We start from the raw sequence: 23,270 nt of genomic DNA, 5'->3' as shown, positions 1-23,270 counted from the left end.
TCTGTTTTCTTTATTGGGTGAGTTACAATAAATCAATTTTAAAGTATGGTTAGAATAAGAATTCAAAATCGACTCAAATATTGTCTGTAAAAGTCTATTTGAGTCTACTTGACTTCTTATCAAATTCGAGTCGGTTGTGTTCTGATCCATAGGATTTCCTATATAAATGATGATTTTAATAAACAAGCTTTCCGTAAAGACAAGACTACTACGGTTTTCCCAAGTCCAACTTCCCAGAATCACGGCCGACTTGAAACACAATTTTTTATATAATGTGCCTTTCATGTCAATTTCTCTTCAAATTTATCTAATGTATTCTATCATTTCTTAATCTCCAGGTACAGCATTAGTTGCTTTCAAGTATGTCTTTATCCTTACAAGCTTCTTATTACAACCAGCACTTCGAATATTCATATTCTTCATCGGAAAATGCTTGACGATCACAGCGTGGTGTTTGGGAGAGATATCTTTCGGAATCGTCGATTATTTGAGAATTTTATGTTTTGGAAGTTAATAAAAATGTTTGTTGATGCAAATTATTCAAATCTTTTATTTGTAAATAAATCGACTCTCTTAAGTGCAAATCGATTCAAGCTTCAGGGTTTGTGAAACCAATGGTTTAGTTTCTACATTTCTACTAATTCTCACAATATTAAAGCTTGTACATCTGAAAAATATCTGAAATGAAAATTGTAATCATAGAGTGCATTAAAATCCTGTAACTAAAAATTCAATCCAACAAGTTTCAGTGTAAAGATTTTTTATTTCTTTTATTTTTCTCTTTAAATTTCTACAATTGTGATTTTAATCAAACTTAATAAATACATCAGTTTCTCGTATAAAAGACAATTAAGCAGTATGATTGTGTATAAAAAATAAAATAATGATCAAATTCCATCAAAAATGTGAGATGTTTTGTAGTTTGGTATGCAAATCAGGTAAAAATTTGCAACTTTTGTACAGATGTTGAAGATGTTGATTCAGTTTCTTTTAAGGTAAGTGCATAAGGACACAAATCCCAGAGTGGACAAAAACACGTTATAATTAGCTAATATCACGTAGATGTCTAGTTCTAACGTATTTTTGTCCACTTGAGATCATTTCACATTCTGATAAAACATTGACCATTTAGCACAAAAGATTCATCGTAAAGTTAATCTTATCAACTCTTACAAAGGATGGGTGAGAATTTAAGGTATACAAAAAAGTTAAAAATTGATCAGGGAAATTTCGTAAGGCGTACTTTTTTCTTTCTTAAGGGTTTAACCATTACAGACGGTAACTTGATTCACCAAAAGTTGTTAGCAATAATCAACTCGATTGTTAATATATTCTGTAAGTTAAGCTCTTTGTCATTTTGAAATTCTTAATGCACAAGAGCATCAAGAATCCATTTAGCAGTCATTTACGGCCACTCAGAGATTCAGAGTCCATTAAGGCTCCTCACTATGACCTGGCTCCTCACTACGTAGCCTGTGATCACTTCACAAAACCTTCAAATCAACCTCAAGCTGTATCCAAATAACCTTGCCTTACTTAATATTTCCCATCATTTTTTGTCTCTCATACATGATATTTAGGCACTGCTAAGAAAAAATAGGGTTCGTAACTAAATAATAAATTGTCATCTAGTCTAGGATTTAAAGAGCACAAAGGGTTTTTTGTATCTAAATTTAAGTAAAATTAATGGTTCTTAAAAACAATGATAAAAAGTACGTAATGGATAATAATAAGTACAATTAAGCATAATATCAACGATTCAATTCATTTTGTGCATAAAAATTACAATTTTTAATACAAAAATAGATTTGGGGATTGGGAGATTCCTAAAAGTTTGAGAGGATTTGAGGATGATGCAATTTTTCGGGTAGCTGGCTAGCTTCCCCAAACTTTCTCCATCCCCACATCCTCCCTGACGTATTAAAATCCCCCAAAATATAGTAATAAGTTGGAAAATTTGAGGAGACATACATAATAATATTAAAATGGAAGGGGGGGAACATCATGTGTGTGTATGGTGCGAGTATATGAAAAAATAATACATGCATATGTGTATGTGTGTATGTTTATGTATGTATGTGTGTACAAATTTCTCAAATTATTTATGTCGAAATATTCTAAGTCGATACGTAAGCTAAAGTTAATAAATCAATAATAGAAGAAAGTTAAGGAATTAAGGTTCGTTCTTCATGATCGGATTGCTTGTGTTGGATTTCTAATTACTGATGTGATCCATTGAAGATCTGTTCTTGTGAATGCGACAATTTGATTTGGATTCTCACATGCTGTTTCTGTTGAGTAGATACCCTTCAATACATAGCTTCCTGAACCATCTGTACAGGCAAGGGCACTACCATTATCGACTTGACAGGCATCGTATTGCGTTACACCACAAAGTACTGAATTTGAGTATCCTAATTTTGTGGATTGAAGTTGTGCTTGACAGTCAGCTTGTGGGAGGACTGAGACTTGGACGTGTTGCATAAGAGCATTTCCGAGATGAACTAAAAAATTGGAAAATTGGACTTAAAATATTGATTTTTTAATCATTTCTTAAGCTTAACAAACCTTTCAAGACTTCCTTGCCCCATCCAGTTGTCACACACTCGTCAGTCGATTTAACCTCAGCATCACTTTCGTCTAAGCAGATTGGTTGGATATGTGTATCATCCCATTTAATATCATTTTCCAAATAAAGCAATGCAATGTCATTTTGCAATGTATTTGGTTTGTATTGTGGATGGAAGATGATTCTTTGTACGCGAACAATTTGGAATCCTTTTGGTTCTTCGTCACTTCCCAATCTCCATTCACCAGCCTTGATAAGGACATCATTATGACGTTGACTGGAATTGGAGTTAAAGGATGAATTTTAGTGTGCATTTAAATTATTTTAGGGATGTGACTTAGACTCCTTACTAAGGAAGGATATACCCTAAACACTAATTCATCAGCACTTACCCATTAACGCAGTTTGCAGATGTTACAACAATATTTTTATGAATAATGGCACCACCACAGAGAAGAGCTTTCTTTGATTCCAAAATGACCATAGCGACCCATGTGAATTCACCAAATCCTGTACCTAATGGAGCTTTTCCTCTTGGTCTTGTTCCCTAAAAATAGAAGGAAGCATTACAGTTAGTAAATTTGACCAGATCAACAGTGTCTTAACTCTAATGAGTCTAGACTAAATCATTAACTTACCAAATTTCTAAGTCCACATCTAGCTTCACTAACATCAGCAACTTGTGTCGATTGCGGAGCCGAGACAATTGTTGGGAAGTTTCTGTTTTCGCTTGCTACTTGATTAAGTTGTGGAGCTGAATTTTGTCGTCTTGCGATATTTCTCTTTGGTGGTGCGACACGAGTCAAAACTTGATCAGAATTGGCAGCAACTTGTCCACGATTTTGTACTTGACGTTTTCTTTGACTTTGTCCATCTGGTCTGTATGATCCATCATCAAAAACAGCATTCAATTCATCGGCAACATATTGACCGGTTCTGCCAGTTGGCCATGGATCGGTGTAGTCTGGATCAATGCAACATTTACCTGGTTGACCTCCTGGTCCACCAATAAGACAATCAGTCATTGGAACTCTCATAATATTTGATGTATCTTGTTGTGTTTTGGCGATTCTTCCATTGGCATCACAGAATTCAGCAAGTGTACAATTCATAGCAGCGGCACATGCAACTGGGAAGAAGATAGCTTCATCTTGAACATTTACATTAGGTTGTGGTTGGTATGGACGTTGTGTTGGTCTTTGTGTTGGTCTTTGTGGAGCTGGAGTTGGTCTTGGTTGAGGTGCTGGAGTTGGTCTTGGTTGTGGTGCTGGAGTTGGTTGTGGTTGGTATGGTCTTTGAGTTGGAGCTGGTTGTGGGCCAGGTGTTGGTTGTGGTTGGTATGGTCTTTGAGTTGGAGCTGGTTGTGGACCAGGTGTTGGACGTGGTTGTGGAGCAGGTGTGGGTCTTTGTTGAGGAGGTTGAGTTGGACTTGGTTGTGGTGCTGGTGTTGGACGTGGTTGTGGTGATGGTGATGGTTGTGGAACGGTTTCATCGTTGAATGTACATGATGGGTTTTGAGCTCCATTTGTGCAACAGTATTGATTGTTTGTGACTCCATTTGTACAGCAGTATGGACCTAAAATTGGAGTAAATAGTTTTAAAGACAGTCAGAAGTAATAATTAAGATCTAAATCCTACCTGATCCTCCGTTTGTACAACAGTCTGGATAATTTGGAGCGCCATTTTGACATCTTGGTGCAGGCTTGATCAATGATGAGTCTTGATTTGATGCATCTGGATTGAATTCTGTTTCTGGACGTGATGGCAAGTATTGATTGCTTGGAACATTAACGACATATCCTTCCTTTGTGAGAACTTCTGAGGTCGATTGAGCAGCAGCAGCAAAGTCACTGTCTAAGATGAGATTTGATGATTTGCCTTGTGAGAATTGACAACAAACTTCTGATGCTTGACAGAAACCGTTCTGAAATGAGAAAAAGGAAAGAAATTTGAGGTTAGAATTGAATTAATTAGTAGCTGTTTAAATTTAGAAAGTAAATCTTGAGCCCCAAAATGTCACAAAACATCCAGTCCATCTATTTTAAGTCACAATTTCGCACACTTCTCACTTCAACATTTTTCATCATATTTAAGCATATTAAAATCTTTCTCAAATATTGACTTAAATAATTACGTATTTTCGAAAAAAGCTTCAACTTCTTATTTCCCCCCTGAGCAAAAAAAATTAAATCATTCTGCAAATATTGAACTTAAAAATCATCAGGCGTTGAAAAAGCAATCCTCTCAATCATAATCGTATTCAAATATTTTCCAATCCACTTCTCTCTCTCATTTCACATCTCTTTTGTTTTTGTTGAGCGATTTTTTTAATGATGATGACAATGGGTAATAATAACATTGGTGACGGTCAGACGACCTTGCGTGTTAGCAGCATTAAAAATTAAAATGAAGCTATTTTGAATTGTGGGGTTATTTGGCAGTGATGTGAATATTTTAAGGATCGGTGGTTATCTGGATGGTATCTTTAGCTGTCAAGCAACTGTAGCTGGGACGGAGCTTAGCTTATTTCGATATGCAAGTACTTAATTATAAACTTCACATGACGCATTTAAAGCATTTGCAAGCTTCGAGCTGCCAATATCAAGCCGTAGTCGTAGGAGCTAGTGATAAAGTAAGCTTCAGACACCATCTAAGAGATGCAATTGGATCTCTAAGATTAACATGATCAGTCTAATAATGCTACAAACTACATGAACGACTCCATAGGAGATATTGACACTTAAAATGCTTATTTTTTTTGATAATTTATGCTTTAAATACCCTGCAGCGCATGTTATGAGACTAATAACTTTTTTTTTCACCAATCCTTTGGGTCAATAAAGCAAAACTACTTGATATTTACGTGTTAATGCTTGCAAACGAATTACTTTTTCACAATCGCTGTCAATTTTTTTTTTGTCTCAACGACTTAAATTAAATAAAACTTTTTTAAGCTTCTTTTGCAAAAAAAAAAAGTCAGAAATAATCATGCAAAAGTCCCACAAACTTCAGTTGTCTTATTAACAGCGGAGATTCACGTGAAGCAAAAAAAAATGTTGACATCTCCATTTGTCTCTTAATTCTATTCCTCGTTACAATGGCAATAAATAGCCAGCAAGCGCCAACGATTGCAAAAAAAAAATAAAAGAAAGAAGTGAAAATGTTGTAATATTCCATAAATAAGACCAGTCATAGGAGTCACAGCTTACAACTCTATTGAAAATGTTACAAATATACAACCTAATAGCTTATAAATTTTTTATCATCATCATCTTCAACGTAGTGATCGTATAGCTTTTCGACATAAATAAGTGGCAATCGATGTAAATGAAGAGATGTCCATTCAATAAATAATAATAATTATTCAGTGATAAGTTGGAATTTAAATGTTAATTTGGCACATTAAAAATGATGTTTTGGCATAAAATTGAAGTTGAAATGTTAAGGTTGGTTAAGGTTTGACATTTTGGCTATTGAGAAGAAATTTTACGTCTTTTAATATTCGCTAATTTCTCTTTTTTGTTGAATTTTGGTTCATGCTGTTTGGGATTTCAATCGAGTTTTGGTTTGTGTGATGAGCACAACTTTTGGGCTTGTCGTGAGCAATATACCCAAGTGGTATGCAGCGACAAACCACAAATCGCCACTTTGCGACATTTTTACAATTTGACGTCAATTTGACGAAATAGAAATTGAGCCAGTCTGCCATTTCTTACCGATAGTGTAGTAGCAAGGCTCATAGAACCATGCTGGTTAAGCCAATGGTAAGCTAAAGGATGGCTTTATCATTTAAAACTGAACACCGAGTTCCCATTTGTCAATTCTCCACTTCCCATTCTTAAAATCCAATATCCTGTCGATAATAACTCAAAATCTTCAAATTTAAATACTTCCATAATTCGAAACATCCAAGTTATTCATCAAATCAGCCAAAAACCCACAAAAAATGTCTCAAAACCGACATTATCTAAAGTTCAGATCACCTATATCCAAAACATTAATAAATACATCAGATTAAATAAGAAGAATCATAAATCAAAGTTGATTTACGTCATTTGAATAGTCGATAAAACGATTATATCACTAAATGGATATACAAATTCTTCTTTATCATTTCCTGCGGCTTCTTATTATTCAATGGTTTGCTCATTGGTTTTTGTGATGACAATTTTGAAAGTTCAAGTATTATTGAGTTTGCAGGGTACGGAGATCGGTGCATTTTACTATTGAAAAAGTCAAAACAACAATAAATCCACAACTTAAATCTTTGTAATCCTCAAAAAATTGATTTTTAATGTAAATATGTGACACATCAAATCCTCACATGATTAATGCTTAAGAAAGTGAGAAATTGCTGTTTAAAAGTCTTTAAAAATTTTTGACGAGATAAACAAAAGTCTTGCTGTATATTTTAAATCTTCATGTCTATCACATTTATCTCATAAGTCCAATTTATCAGACATGACAATGATGTGCGAAATAAATCTACGACTTAAGTGCTTCTTGTATTTTTTTTACTATTTTGATGTCTCAAATTTTTCAAATTTTCATGTTAAAATTTTAATTTTAAATATTCGCATGAGGAGTGGTTTTGTGGTTGATGTGACTGCCGTTTTGACCTGTTGCTATTTTTTACAGCTGAATAAATTATTAAAGTGGGTAAAGTTATGATTTTGATTATGAAATTTGTGACTTTTTATGGCATTTTAATTAGAATTACTTTATTAATTATGTGGCGTCAAAATTTATGTAAAATTTGAAATTTCAAACATTTTTTCAGCTTTTTGACAGCCTCAAGCATTGCAAAATTTCAAGACACACCTTCCAATCCATTAAAAATATCTTAATTCAATCCAAGAGTCTCTATTGAATTATTTGATGGATTTAAAGTCAAATTTGTCAACCAATTTAAACATTTTTCAATAAATTCACTCCCAATATTTAACATCCAACTCAACATACTTCATCTTCTTTTCTTATGTCCAACACAATAAAAATATATTTCACGGTTTTTTATTGGAATCGCGTGCTGTTATGGAAATTAGCATAGCAAACTAATCAGTTTTTTTTTTCGCAATAATCCATAGATATGCGAGTAAAGTTCATATAAAAATTCATAGTATAATTATGATGATTATTATGATGATGTGTAGATATTAGCAGAAATGCATAATTTTAAGTTGAATAAATTGGCGAAAGGCAATAAAAATGAGAAGTTTAGATGATAAGAAAATGGATAGAATGAAGGAAATAGAGAAGAATGTCTGATTAAATTATCAAAAATTGCAAGTGGACCAAGAGAATTTTAGATTTGTTTATATTGACAACTAAGAAGCTTTCTAATAGGATTGGCTTATGAAATTTGATACTATGCATCAGATTTCGTCTAATTTACAACAAATTCTACACTTTTTAGTGCTTTACAATCATCAAATCTGCATTTTCTCGTCAAATTCAAATTTGAGTTAAAATTCCTCAAAATACCAACAAAAATCAACAAGCAGTAGCACCAACCTCATCGAAAATTAGCAAACTCAACAGATCAACCTGATAAGATGATCGTAGCAGTGAAATACAGTAAATTAAAAAGCCAAAAAACTTATCAATAATCATTCGATTAATTATGCAAGTAATTTATCTCTTCCATTCTTCTCAGTCGCGCCTCATCATCTCAGCAGTTTACTATGGGTTGAAATGTCGCAGTTATATCATATATCGCAAAAAAATAATAACGTCCGTCTCGATTTTAGCATAATTGAATAAATTTCTTTATTTTTCCTATTTAGTATTCAAATTTTTTTAGAGATGAATGATAAAAATCTATTCAGGAGCTGTCATGAGTAATCAGTTTAATGATTTTCATCTCCCTTATGGCTATATTTTATTTCCTATTCGACTCATGTCGCACGTCTACTTGACCTTATATGTGGATGACAATTTTAACCTCTCACGAAATGAGTGAAATTGACACTTTAAAGTGTGAATTGTAAATTAATTAACATCAAATGTCGTCTCTTAAGACAAGTCACATGAAATATGCAAAATGACTTCATACTATTATGAATTTAAATCACGAATGGGTCTTTAAACTTAAACGACAATTGTTGACAATGAAAGTCATAAAATTTGTATGATAATAAGTACAACAATTGAAAAAGTATGTGACTCTAATTTTTGACGTAAATATTTTTGCAAGATGTTCATTGTTGAGTGATATTTTTTTTGTGTGATAATGATTTGTTGCATTTGACATGGGTGAGTGGAATGTGGAGTGTGATATTGATGTTAGGATTATTAGGGGTAAAGGGTGTCGTTTGGGAGGGGTTTTGGGGGTCAGAATGTCAACAATAAAGAATTTATTCAATTTAGTAAGGTTTTTGAAATTAGAATTCAGATTAACTCTAATTTATTGCCATTATAGTCAATAAAACCCTCTAAAACAGTTCTAGACACACAATGGCAGTAAGCCTAGGCAAAAACCGTACAAGACAACGGTTCATGGCACCACTGATCTTTAAGCTCATAACAAACTCTAGTCTAGTTGTACCTGAACTCATTCAAACCTCAAAAAGCACTAAATTATGTGCTTTATGCCTTAATCAAATTAAGACATTTTTCCACATATTTTTCTCAACCATAACAGTCTTAAAATGACTAGATTTTGCACATTTCAATTTAAGTTTTAACATTTTTTTTTTCTTTGATTTAACACATTTTACCACTCATGGTTGGGTTTGATAAATTTGTTTTATTTCTCTTAATCTTTTGCTGTCGCGACTTTTATTTCCTTTGCGGCGAAAAAAAAAAGCCACGGTGTTATGAGGAGCTGTTAAAGTCATATATCATGTATAGACTTTATTATTTGCTTGTGAAAGAGATGAAAGACAAATATTGAACAAAAGAGATGTCGATGATTATCGGGTTTTGATAAATTCCATATTATGAATATTGGGGAAGTGAATTGAGTCTTTTTAAAATTGTGACTTGCTAATCATACAATGGCTTTATTAGAGAAATATTAATGTGATGTGATAAGAGCACTTGAGGATGATTCGCTAATTTTATTTTTTTGTGGAATTTTTTCGTGAAATTTCTCTGAAAAATTAATTATTTTCTATGATTGACAAAAAGTGGATTTATGAATGCTTAACTGTTGTCAATTACGAATTCCAATATTTTAGGAGGTAAAATTCGTGATGATGACATCCTTAAGACATGAATCATCATGAAGATGGACAGCAAGTTATTATCATTGAAATAGTTTTAAACAGACAAATATTTTTTGTTATTTGTGAAATATTTTCATGTCCATAACATGAGTTTTTCATGTTTTGACCTAATTTGGAGTTTTCAGTTGCTGCAAAGATTTGGTAATGGTTGATTTTGATGATTTTTGAGATGATAATGATTGATAATTTATGGAAAAGTTAGACATGATTAAGAATTTGTTTTTAATAAAGTTTTCCAAATTCTTGACAAATTCTTAAAGTTATTTCAATTAACAGAAGTGATTTTAAGCCTCAATTTCTTCTTATCCGTTCAAAACATCCTGTAAACATCCAGAAAATAATACAAATTCTCACAAAAAATCATCAACAAAATTCAACCACCCACATTCAAATCCTCAAACTAATAACATCGTTTAAGCAAAATCTTATTAATTTGACAAGATACGATAAAGCCTGAATATAAAATGATCATCAGTAAACATTTGATAAGAATCAGTAAACAGCTATTTAAATTTGAAAGAAGACAAAAAAAAATCTCATTTTTCGCACCTTTTTTTTGTTTTTTGTGCAAAATTCACACGGCTCAGTTTGATGAAAGAGATTTATGAATATTATCAGATACTGGTGATATGCTTACAAATTATGAGTTAAGTTGGAAATTATGGTTATTGGTAATCTTGATGATGATTGCAGTTTACAGTTACTTAAATGTAAATAAAATGATGATTTTTTGAAATTTGAGAATATCTTTAAATGCCGCACTTTAAAATATTTTTATGATTAAGTTTAAGGAATAAATTTAAAGTCATGAGAGATAAATTCAGGATTTTCAATTTATATTCCTGTTTAGTGCATCTCTCAAAAAGACATTTTGTCTTAAAAAATGATAATTTTATACAATTCTAAATATTTGCATATGAATTAAGATTCTCGATTAATAAGATTGACATAAAAGGTGTCGATAAGCTTCATATTATGTTTCTAATTTATTCTCAAGATTCCCACAATTCCATCAAAATTTATCGCAAAAATCTTAATTAATAGCCTATGAAAATCGATCTTCAACCCATTTTAAAAATTAGATCCACAAAAATAATCAACTTCCCGTCACTAAAATCATTTTAAGAATCATTTTAAAAATCAAACACATTAAATTCATCATTAAAATGTGAAAATGATACTATATTGCTCCGCAAAATTAGCATAAAAAATTAAATGAGCCAATAATTTAAGCAATCTTGACGTGAAAGCATGTCCGTTTACGAGAACTATTTGCTAAATTGCTTCAATAATTTTTTCTCAATAAATGTCATTTCTTATTCGATTGACGAGATTTTTAAACGTTTCAAAAGATATTCAAGTGTTGGGTTTACAATGAGTTTGAAATCTGAATTGAATGTTGAATTCACTAAGTTAAGTTCTGAAAATTTTGGGAAGTTTCTAAGAAAATTTTGTAAATTTTACAATTTTTTGAACAAATTTTTGAACTTTTTACAATTTTCAATCTGAAATTTAAGTTCAAATTTTGGAATATTAAGAATTTTTAGCAAAATTTTCGAGGTTTTCAATCTTAACTTAGTTCACTCAACTCATGCATCTCACAACTATCAAAAAACAAATAATCTGCACGTGTTGATAAAATCCCAATTTATTCCCAAAAGGAAACACGATAATAACATCAAAATATCCCGTGAATTTTTGCCAATAAAAATAAATGAGTAAGTTCTCACTCGCCCACACAAGCAGTAGCTTCTAAAAATCTTCAAATTCTTTATCAAATATTTTTTATGTGTTTTGATTCACTGATCATTAATAAAGCAATAAACTGCTAATTCAGTAATAAAAGCAAAATGTGATCAAGTTTTTGAATTATTTTTAACTCAAATTGGTCATTCCTGGATCAATAAAAAGCAATTTCTGATGGTTTGTTTTTATTGGAAGCTTGTTTTGGATTTTTTGTTGATTCTGTTAAATTAGAATTGTCAGAATGAGTCAATTGACTGAATTTTAATTTATTTCCCACAGAGAAATTCCCAAAAAGTAATTTTTAATCATTTTAGGCTACAAAACTAAGGAAGTTCACGGATTTATGATAAATATCCATGAATTAATATCAATCAGAATCAGGTTTAAATATCCATTTATCTTCCGATGTCGCAAAAATCCCAGACATCAAACTAACTTCCAACCCAATTGTCCTCCAATCTTCAATATCATCCACATTTCCTCATTAAATTCATATTTCACAAAACCAACAAAAAAAAGCCGAAAACAAACTTAATTATCAAGTTATTAATCCCCAGAATCAACATAATATTCATCCTTCAGCTTCATCACAAAGGAATTCAATTTTCATGTACTACAAGATCAACATCAATTAATCTGCTGAAGATGACACGATTCAAGGCAGACAATTTAATTCCAATTAATTCATTGCTAAACCAACAGCAACAAAACATTAAAAATGCATTCAAAAAAAGAAATTTAAGCGACTCTTAAGAAACACCAAAAAATTGTCTAAAAATGAGCAGCAACAACAACAAAACAACAACAACATCATCATTTATGCATATTCACAAACTTCGTTATTTATTTACTTTGTAGAGAGTTAAGCTTGTTAGAGATGGAAAGATGAGACCACTTAATTATCTCATCATCGAGCGTCAGCTCTAGTCTAAACAATTTTTTCGTCATCATTTCACACCGCTAGATTGTTGTCTGTCTTTTTTCTCATGGTGCATCTTAATAGACTTGCATCAGACAATTTATCATATTTTTTATCGTTACACTGACCTTCCACAAGTGACCATTATGTTGCATTAATAATCGCTTCTGGGTGATCTTCATCGGATCAAACTTCATGACATATCGGATATAGAAGCATTGGCATTGACAACGAAAGGAAAATATAATGCGTTAATGACCATTTATGGAAATTTCATAGTGGAGAAAATGTAACGCAATAAAATTGACATTGGATGATGGAATTTTGATCGTGTTCAGTCACAACGATTTGTTGACTGCTTAAAATGGAAAAATTTCAATTTGTTTGGATGGCTTTGATGAGTTGAAGGTGGTAATAAAAATGTTTTTGGTGCCAATTCTGAGCATTTATGGATTCATTCATGATTTGCATAATTTGATCAATTTAAGCATCAGCCACTACTTCTATTGCTTGATACAATGTATAAATGAAGCTATTTAACACTAATAATACATCACTGACTAAGTAATTCCATAAAGCACATCCTAATTAACTCATAGAATATAATTAAGTTATCAACAACATGTTTGCCATTTGAGGTGTGCTTACTAATCAGCAACAAGCTCCGTCCATATAAAATATTACGACGAAAGCTCACGAAATTGGCAAATTTATTGCAGCGGGGCTGTCACCGATGACATTTAACAGCGAAATGAAATAAAAAATCGAAAGGGATTTGTTTTACTTGACTCTACAAATTGAGTCTCATTCCATTTTTAATGACTTATTGCGATGCAATTTATTATTTTAATTTTTTTTTTGTCTTGCGAGTAAATTTTGATCATGTTGATTTATTGGATTGTTATTTAAGGTAGCCAGATCGAGAGTAAGTTTTGGATATGAGGCAGTTAAGCTACTTATTATCTGATCAGGCTAATTTTTTTGTTTTTTTGCTCTCTTTCGTGGATTATAATTACATATGATGAAAAATTTAAATTGTTATTTTGCTGCTGCTGCAGTTGCGCGATAATTTACTGCGATGATAATTTATTATTGCTGACGGCTGAGACAATAGGGTATGAAATTGGGAGCAATTTATGAGACATTATGAAATAAATTGATGAAAATTTCTTAGTAAATTTGGTAGGAAATGGATATGGGAATTTATAGAGGTAATGACTCATGTCTTGAAGGAGGCTGTTGATAGAGACAGTGTAGCACATTGTATTGACAATTGGCAAAGGGTAGCCAGCGATAGAAATAAATTGAGAGAGGCAATTGATCACAGTTGATCTGTACGTTCAGCGAAGTAAGTAATGAATCATGTCTGAAAGTGATTTGAGGATTTCGACAACTTCTACTGACTTTATGAAGTGATCGACTATTTCGCGACAATTCTAAGACACATTCAAGTCCACTCTAGCATCTTCCACTACTTTAGATTGACTCTAGGTCAATTCAATCTCAGTGACATCCAGCAGCTCCAAATAACAAAGACAAATCCTATTAAACCAAAACTACTCATCATCTGCTGATGCCATACTTCAAAAACTAAATATTATCCATTACCTCATTTCTCATAATGACGCTCGATTACATCAATTTAAAAATTAATATTAATCGAAATCCTTTTCATCTCAACTTTTAATCTGTCAATCAACAACAGTAAAAAAAAGATCTTCAATCTGTATCATTAACCATTAAGAAACATAAGCAATTTACTTAAAAGCTTCAATTCAAATCCAATAAAGCTTAAAGATTCATAAAATTTATAGCCTTGGTCAGATGCGAATTATTATTTATTAGATCTATTAAAGTGTATCATGATATTTTTGGGAGATTTGAGATGAGTCAATTTTTTGTTAGATTTTAATTGAATTCTTGACGTGTCAATGCGACAGTCACGAAATTTAGTGTGACTAATCAGGAAGTATTATAGCAAGAAATTGATGCAAAAAAACTACAAAATATCAAGGAACTATCGTAATCAAATTTCAATCGAAAAATTAAATTAAAATCCATCAAGTAAATCTCCTCTAATATCTGACGGTATTATAAGAATTATATAAAACAATAGATGGACATTAAGATGTTTATGACTTTGCTGAATGTGTCTCAACATTCGCCACAAATGTAATACCAAGAATTATTATATAATCCTTACAGCTGGGACAAATGTGATACATTTTATGAATGAAACCGACAATTTTTGCTTTCGAATTCACATTTGACCAGTGTCTATGGTCATCTAAATATGGTACAGTAATTTAATGGCTCTTAATGATCGTCATTTTACATTTGGCATTTTTATTGCATCTCTTGGTTCGGTCACACAAATAAAGTCTCTTGTTTATTCTTCTTACCTCATATTTTTTTTATGAGCTCGCGCACGACTCAATCATGTCATCAAGAGCAATGTATAGCAATAAAGTGTTGCTTGTGGGCTTTTTTCTTCTCTTGTTTGTAAGCAAAAAAAAGTGAAAGAGACATTTCATTGTTTTCTTGACTTTGACACGATAATCATTTGATAACAAGTTGTTGTCACCGTTGGCGAAAATATTTTGGATGCTTGAAGTAATTTATTTGAAAATTTTAGTCAATAAAGTTAATATACCTATTAACTTTGATCAAAATTATTGGTTTGTCAGCATATTTTAGCAAAAATTTGCTTGTCACGTGTTTTGCAACAAAAGTTTCAATATTTTCTTCAATTTTATCAATTTTAATGCCATTTTATTAAGCCAAGTGTTTAAATAATTGTTCTTGCCACTTTTTTACAATCATTTGAGCAAATAGTTTGTTTATTAATTATTGACAAAAAACTTTTCGAACTGTAAAATTTTCAAGATTCTTTCATTTTGCAATTCAAATTCTCAAAACCGTTACAAATATTTCCAATTTCTGCTCAGATTTACAAAGTCATTAGTTGATTTATGAAGCAAATGTCCCATTTACACCAAAATTAGTGTCAAAACATTCAAAATTCTTCAAATTTCAAACAAAATATTCATTTCCATTAATTTTATTCAAATCAAAGCGCAAAAAATTTCTCAAACAAGAAGTTAAATGACTTCAAGTCAAAACAAATGTGGCCATTAAAAAGAATGTCGTCCATAAACATATCAGACAATCGTTTGACTATCTATTGAGTAAGAGTGAGACCTGATGCCCCATGCTGTTAAAATTTCGAAGAAAAACAAAAGACTTTTTCATTATCATCTCGTGTTATTGTTACATGCTTAATTTTGGATTAATGAGTTGAAGATAAATTTGCTCGTTATTCACTCAATTTGCAATCAAATAAATTAAAATTTGACCTTTTTGGGGTTGCAAAAAAATATGAATTATGATGTGTTGATGGGAAACTTCTTATGACCAGTTAAATGGTCATTAATTATGGAAGCAAAAGAAGAACAAAAACAATTTTTTTATACGGTGAATTATTTCCATTAGAAATGAGTTTAGATGAAAGAATTCAGCGTGAAGAATCTTCAGAAAGACGTAAATTAAGAATGACACAAGCACTTGAGCAATTAAGATTCTTGAGAAATCCGTATGAATCTTGTTTGAGGAGTGAGAATTCATTGTTGGTCTTCGGTAAGTGATAGAAAAATAGCAAACAAAGTAATGAACTTGCTGGATATTTCAATTGGTTCTTAAGAGTTTAAATTTAGAATTTTTTTATGACACATGTACTTGGTTAATCACCTTTAAGTGATGGGAATTTCAGTCTTACTCAATATTCACCGATCGGCACATTCCTAACTGTGACGAACAGCAGTATCTTAAGATCTATTCATCCCCAGGTCTTTCAATCTCAAACACTAGCCTCATCAAATCAATTAAATCACATCACTTTGCGAAACGTTAATGGAGCATCGCTAATAAATTGATTGATACATAAAAAAAAATCAGTTCACATGATTGATTGATATGAGATAATCTCACGCAACAGACCGACAAAGGCTTTTAAATAAAATGTGTGAAATTTAAGACCACAAACAAAATAAAAAACGTTTCATCAGTCTGAATTGTTTTGGAGCCACCAAAAGTCAGTCGACTATTGTTTGTGATGAATAAAAAAAATATTTTATAGCAAGTGACAGATGTTAATTATCAATAATTAAATGTATACACACAATATATGCGTGAATGATGACGAGAATGACGAAATTGTGAAAGTGCAAAAAAGGAAATCGGACTAAGTAACAAAAGATAACGTTAACGATGTATCCTTAAGATAATTAATGGTATAAACACATTTTATTGACATTATTGACACTTTTGAGTTAGTAGCTTGTTGAAGAGTTGATGTCTACTGTTTTGAGGATTAATTTTGATGTCAGTTGTGTTTTTGTTAAGGAGCTGGCAGTTCATAACGATAATTTGAGAGATATTGAAGGATTGAATGTGGGATGTGATGTATATAAGGCTTTAATGAGGTGGATAGGCTTCTAAATTAACATTTTAATGATTATAGACACAGTTGCTGCATATTGAACCAAATTTCAATTTATGACTGCCTTGAATCCTCTACCCAAGCTTCTAAACATAGCTAAAGCAAAGTCACACGTAATTTCCATTAAGATCACTTAATACCATACTCAAATAATTACCGTACATGCCACGTTCTTGAAAAAATATCAATTTACAAATCTAAAGTCAAGAGAATCAACCAAAAAATCTCAATTCCATTTGTTAATTGATTTTAATCACAACTTATCAGACTAATTACATTTAATCCCTCTAATTCTTCTTCTGTTTCTTCATTCCACAATTATTCAGCCATAAAAAATTTTATTGCCAAATCTTCGCAACTCGACTTGAGCATCCTCATTCTTGTTTGCATACATTCAAGAGACCTCAGACTGTGCTTAATTCTACATTGAATCATATAATTATAATGATCATCACAAGAAATTATCACAACATCAAGTCTAATAATAACTGATCATATTGTAGTAATATCTACATTAATTATTATCATCAATGTCGTCATCAGTTTTTTTGTGCTGTTCGGAAATTCTTAAGGCAAGTTCTCACTTTTTTTTGTGTTGTTCTTTATTTAATCACCTAAACAAGAATGTCTGTGGCTTTGAAATGGTTTTAAAAATTATAACCGACCCGGATGCAAATTGCTCGGTATTTCATGTTAGTGACCATTTACCCCGAACGAACAAAAAGAGAGAAATATAATAAAGTCCAGGAGATGTTCATCACTCGAGACACAAAGCGAAAAGGCTCTTTTGTGATGACACTTGACGTCTAATCAGCTCTTTTTTTTGCGAATGTCTCGCACGCGCTTTTTGGCACTCTAACTGAGGCCATTTGTTGTGTCATAATTTTTATTTTATTGTTGAAGATTCATTGTCTTCAGAAGGCACAACTTGTCACACAAATGACTTGAAATTGTAGCGAGAAAGCTATAGGCGAATAATCAAACATAGAAATCGCTTTGGGTCTTTATAAATATTAATGAGGATTTAAAAAAATGTTTACTTCATAATTCGCCATGAACAGTCTGTTAAGTGATTTTTAAGCCGACACTGGCTACCAATGGAATTACGCAAATTCTATTACATATGAAATTAGCCATTCTCAAAATTCAAGATGACTCCTTCACAACATTTTTTTGTTTATTTATTCGGCAAAATTCATATTTTGTCTCGATAGGGTAAGCGCACACTCGTTGGAATGTCCAAAAAGGCGTTAAAATAACAAACAAAATAAATTACAAAGTCAAGACGATAAACAGCATTTTGAGCACGTTTTTATGAACTTGACATGATCTAATTTGCATCTCAGAATTAATTTGGTGCTTTTTCTCGTGTATGGTCGGACAATAGCATTTGATGGTCATCATTAATGTGCTTATTGAGAGTTATTTTATGGAAGAGATGCAAGTCATTTGTTAATTTGAGGTTTGATGCTTTGAATTTGAAGTTAAGAATTTTTTGAAGCTTGAACCTATTATTGCTGTGATTATATGGCAGCAACTAAGGATTAAAGGCTCTAGATTGCCTCTATTTTGAGAATATTTGGAATGAAAGTCATTCAAAGCTCTTAGTAAAAACAAATGTAAGTCTATGGCAATTTTTATCGAAATTTCCATACAAAGAAGATCTCAAAAGACTGTCCATTGGCACATACATTATTGTTACACTAGACTTACTTAAAAGAATAGCATAAAAAGAAGAAAATGACGAACAATTGCTTAATGACTAGTTAGATGTATTTTTTATTCAGATATCCATCTACTTCTTTTTGCTATTTCCATTTAAAAAAGCCTGAGTACTTTAAATTCTCACTTAATAAGCTGATTTATTTATAGCTCAATGAAATAAGTCAGCACAGAAATTGACGATGACTTTTTCATTAAATAATGCTTTTTAATCTTATTTAAGTTTAAGGTTAACGAGTAGCATATGTGAATGAAAAGGATTTTAAGAGGAACCTTCCGGAACATTACATGTTCTCACATTAAGATGTGATGTAATCTTTTAGATCTTGACCTATTTAAGGTTAGCAGCACATCAAGCTAATTGAAATCTTGCGTCATATCTGCTTGCGTGACTCATAGGGTAACTACTTAATTTAATTCGAAAGAATATTTTGAAATTTGATAATTTTTAATAAATATTTATTGATACTCGTGAGTCGGGAAACATCCGGGAGCAAAGAAACAATTTCGGGAGAATTTTTAAAGAGGTTAATAAATTATCTTCATCGCTTCTTCAGTTTCTCGTCCACACACGTTTCTTTTAATTCGGTTATAATTTTTATTTTACTCTCTTCTTTCAGCTTATTTTTTATTTCTTTGTTTTTACCTTTTCCTACTGAATTTCATAGCTGAATGTCATAAATAGAACCATTAGTTTATCTGATCAGGGAATATTTTCTATTTTTATTCGTAATTTATGCATGACAAATATAAGCTTTGTGGGTTTCCCTGTTGAATTTGGAAAATTATGTCACGGAATGATGCAGGAACTAGAATTTTTGAGTTCATCAGATTGATTTTGAATTTTAAATCTTGTTAGTCTTGACCAGAAAGATGAAGGCGAATGTTGGCGATTTAGGTCAATTCTCTTCTTGCATCTGAACTCAAAATGTCATAAAATATTAGCAAGCTTTCTAAAACACCTGATGGCATCCATAAATGATCATCTTGATAATATTTACGATCAATTCCTCTAAATATATCACTTAATGACAATCAAAACATTCCAATAAGACCCATATCACATGCTTTTAACATTCCCATCTGTTGTGATTCCAAAAAATGTTCACATATCTCAAGGGGAATGTATCATTAGTCGATGCATCATTTATATATTATCACACATAGGTGCAAATGGTTTCTTTCACACCAATGCACTGTTAATTAATTAATATTGAACGGTTAAGAATTTTTATCCGAAACATTCCCATAAGATTTGCCTTGATAAAGACCGTGGGGGGTTTTATTGGTTCCTTAAATTGTTTATTTTGATTTTAAGTCATTCAAGCTTTCAAAACAGACTCAACTTTATGTGTTATGACATCACACACCTAGTCACCCTTTTAAAAATTCTCATTAATTTAATAATTTACAACATTCATTCACATAATTTTCACATCACGATCATAATCATCAACAACAGCAGCATCAACATGAATTTTCATGATTAAATTTTATTGGCAATTACAGCATATATTTTTTTTTTGAGACGTGCACGAGACGTAATTTATTCTTTAATCTCCTTTACTTAAAATTTAATTTTCGAATACATAAAAATGGCAATTATGTGGTACTTAAAGCTTTGTATGTGGCAATGTCTAGGGATCAATTTACTTAAATTATCCAATAATCTCAAACTATCTTCAATACGTCCTTCTTGTCCAAATATAATAAAGTTATTCAGCATCTTAGTTTTTCCTCAATTAAATAAAACAACAACTCAATCAAGAGATGATGGATAGGCACATGACGATGTGAGGTCAATATCCAAATATGAGAATTATTCAGGAATTGCTCAAAAAATATTTCACAGCAAAATAAGTCATAGAAGCAAAATATTCATCAAGTTAATAGACTGTTGCCGAATCTGTGCTTACATTTTATGATCTAAACTTCCTAAAAAGTCAAACAACTTCTTCCGAATTTTATGATGGTATACACATTAGTCATGTATTGACAGATGTATGAGATTGTTTTGACTTAATTTGGATAGCAAGTCCAAATTTTTTGCTTATTTGATGATATTTGATTGATCCTTTATGACTTCCACAGTTAGGCAATAAAAATATTTTGTTTGAAGTTTGGAATTTTATTGGATATTAATCAATAGAGCTTGTTGACATTTTTCAAATAAATTGAAGAATTTTGAGGTGTCATAAAAATAGTTTTGGGTCTTATTGTGAGCAAAAATTTGAGAAAAGAATGTGATTGGGCAGTAACTAGAGCTGAATTTTATATTAGCGACTAGAGGTGGATCCAAGAACGGATTTTATGCTTGACTACCTTATATGTGTGAAATAGTTGGAAAACAGTGCAGTCAGAATGGCGTGACTCTGATTTCGAGTCGGATTCGACAAAATCCTGCTCAGCACTTGAGTCACGTTATCCTGTGGACACTCTTTCCCGACTTTTTCACACCATGTGGCATTTAGGATTGTAAAATGCAAAAGAACCAATTCCAAGTCACTTGTTATAAGTTGAAAATGTGCATAATAATCCAATAAAAATCCCAAAAACGTGTTACCAAAGAAACTTCACATTAACAGCCAATAAATGCATAAAAATTCTTATTTCTCCTTAAAAGATCAAAAGAATTCTCAATTCCATCCAATTAATTAACTCAATGAATATTTTTTACATTAAATAAATAAAATTTTATTGCCAAAAATTGAGCATCCAATTGACCAGATCAACAGCAATGAAAATCCCTGGACTGTTAATGTCGATAAATTTGATTAGTGCGTAAAAAAAGGCACTAAAATTTAAATAACAAGAATTTTTAAATTTCCCCTCGAATTACTTAATTGATGACATAAAGTCCATAAACTTATGTAATTTTAACTTTAAGTGAAATGAATTTTAGTAGAATGCAAAACCACAGGACGTCACCTGTTGGCGATGTCAAAAAAATAATTTCATTTCCAACCTGATAATCCATATTAATTACTTATCATAAACCGAAAAATTACTCAAAATGATTAAATCTACAATTGAAATTTGTCTCATTTATGATAAATAACATGACATGACGGAATGTTTATGGATGATTTAAGCAAAATTATTGGCAGTCATAAAAAGTCCAAAAATGGAAGTCAATTTAAATGACTGTTTTTTTTACATAAGTGCAAGCAATGATGTGTGAAGGATATTCGGTAGCATAAAATTGAAGTGACATTAACAGTTAACGACAATTTTTCACTTTCTTCTGTGCTGCAGACCTCATCAGATCGTGTTTCTGCTCTCTTAATGCATCTGATTGATATTGTTAAATTGAATTAAATTAAAGGTACGAATAACGTGCTGCAATTTTAAGGTGTGCTGAACAATTCAGAATGGAAGATTGCTGTGAGATAAATGGGCGCATGCTGATGGTGTGTCCGTGATTTTAAGCCTCACATATCTCTCAATGACGTCAGAAAAAAAATAAATTCTTTAATTAATGTCGAGCATGTGGGCAACATACAACATATTCAATCTCATGCAATGCCAATTTCCAGGATATATTATAAATGTACTTTAGTGATCTTTACTGAACAATGGAATTTTTTTACAATGCATTTTCATGTAGAGAACGTCGAAATTTCTTTCTCAACTCACACTTGAAGTGTGAAAAGCAACGACCTTGCGACGATTATGCAAGGCTCCCTCTGTTACACGCACGTAATAAAAATATATCGTCTTTTGTCTTCGTCATCGACCGTCGTCGTTGCTCTTTGTTTTCTTTACGTCTCTTTGCAAAAAAATTGAAAAATCATGGAGATTAAATTAATTCACCAGAAATCTCATCTGTTTTGTTTATTTTCATCTTTACTACTGTCAAGTTCACAGATGTTCATCATCATTATTGCAGTATAGTGACTTCTTGATGAAACAATGAGATCATTAATTGAATTGAAGCGTTTTTCTTATCTTAATTTTTACTTAAATTTCAATATTAGTTAAGTTAGCTTGTATTTTAGGGATATGTGAGGTTGTGGAGAGGATGAGGATTGGTTTGGATGGCTGACTAATAGATCAAGTTATGTCGATTGGAATTTGTTCGAATATTTGGAAATTGTTGAAATTTTGAGCATTTTTGGACAGATTTGTGAATAGTTTCAAGCTAAGAAGCTCAATTTAGAGCTATATTGCAATATTGGCACTTTGTGACCAATAATCCATACTTTTAGGACTGTTAATCACTTGAAAACCTTCTCATGACTGAAATTAAACCAAAATCCATACTAAAGTCCTCAAAATCCCATTCAATCCATGTCTTTAAGCTTCTATTTCCAAGAATTTCAATATCAAATCCCTCAAATGCGCCTTAGTCACCCAAAACCTTCTCCCTACCTTCCATCCTCTCATTTCTTGCAACCCATTCAGTAGCAGTCAGTCTACTACATTGCGCAATATCGACTGCCCCGATGGTGAAACTTGAAAAATGAAAACTTTATTTTTTGTATGCTAATTTTTTTCTGTGCTTGTTCATTCCTTCTCTTCTTTCATTCTACATTTCGGACTGAAATGTGTTGGCTTACATTACATATCATAAATGAGAAGACGAAG

General features: G+C 31.6%; 1 protein-coding gene across 3 annotated transcripts in view; it reads right to left on the bottom strand.

Annotated features, from left to right (window-relative positions):
• Positions 1 to 743: 743 nt before the first annotated feature.
• LOC139098307 (inactive serine protease scarface-like) overlaps positions 744 to 23,270 on the bottom strand; it is a 45,483-nt gene continuing 22,956 nt past the window's right edge. For all 3 annotated transcript variants that reach the window (XM_070650445.1, XM_070650448.1, XM_070650449.1), the window contains 5 exons: positions 4,208 to 4,493; positions 3,208 to 4,145; positions 2,962 to 3,116; positions 2,569 to 2,846; positions 744 to 2,504 (listed from right to left, as the gene is read on the bottom strand). In XM_070650445.1, coding sequence (XP_070506546.1) covers positions 2,188 to 2,504; positions 2,569 to 2,846; positions 2,962 to 3,116; positions 3,208 to 4,145; positions 4,208 to 4,493 — 1,974 coding nt within the window. In that variant the 3' untranslated portion in view covers positions 744 to 2,187. The remainder of the gene's footprint in view (positions 2,505 to 2,568; positions 2,847 to 2,961; positions 3,117 to 3,207; positions 4,146 to 4,207; positions 4,494 to 23,270) is intronic.

Source organism: Chironomus tepperi, unplaced genomic scaffold (genome assembly GCF_022539635.2).
Source record: "Chironomus tepperi strain 1889 unplaced genomic scaffold, CSIRO-AGI_Ctep_v1 contig_445, whole genome shotgun sequence".
Taxonomy (NCBI): Eukaryota; Metazoa; Arthropoda; class Insecta; order Diptera; family Chironomidae; genus Chironomus; species Chironomus tepperi.
Note: the sequence above shows the minus strand (reverse complement) of the source record. Positions and strands in the feature narration are given on the sequence as shown.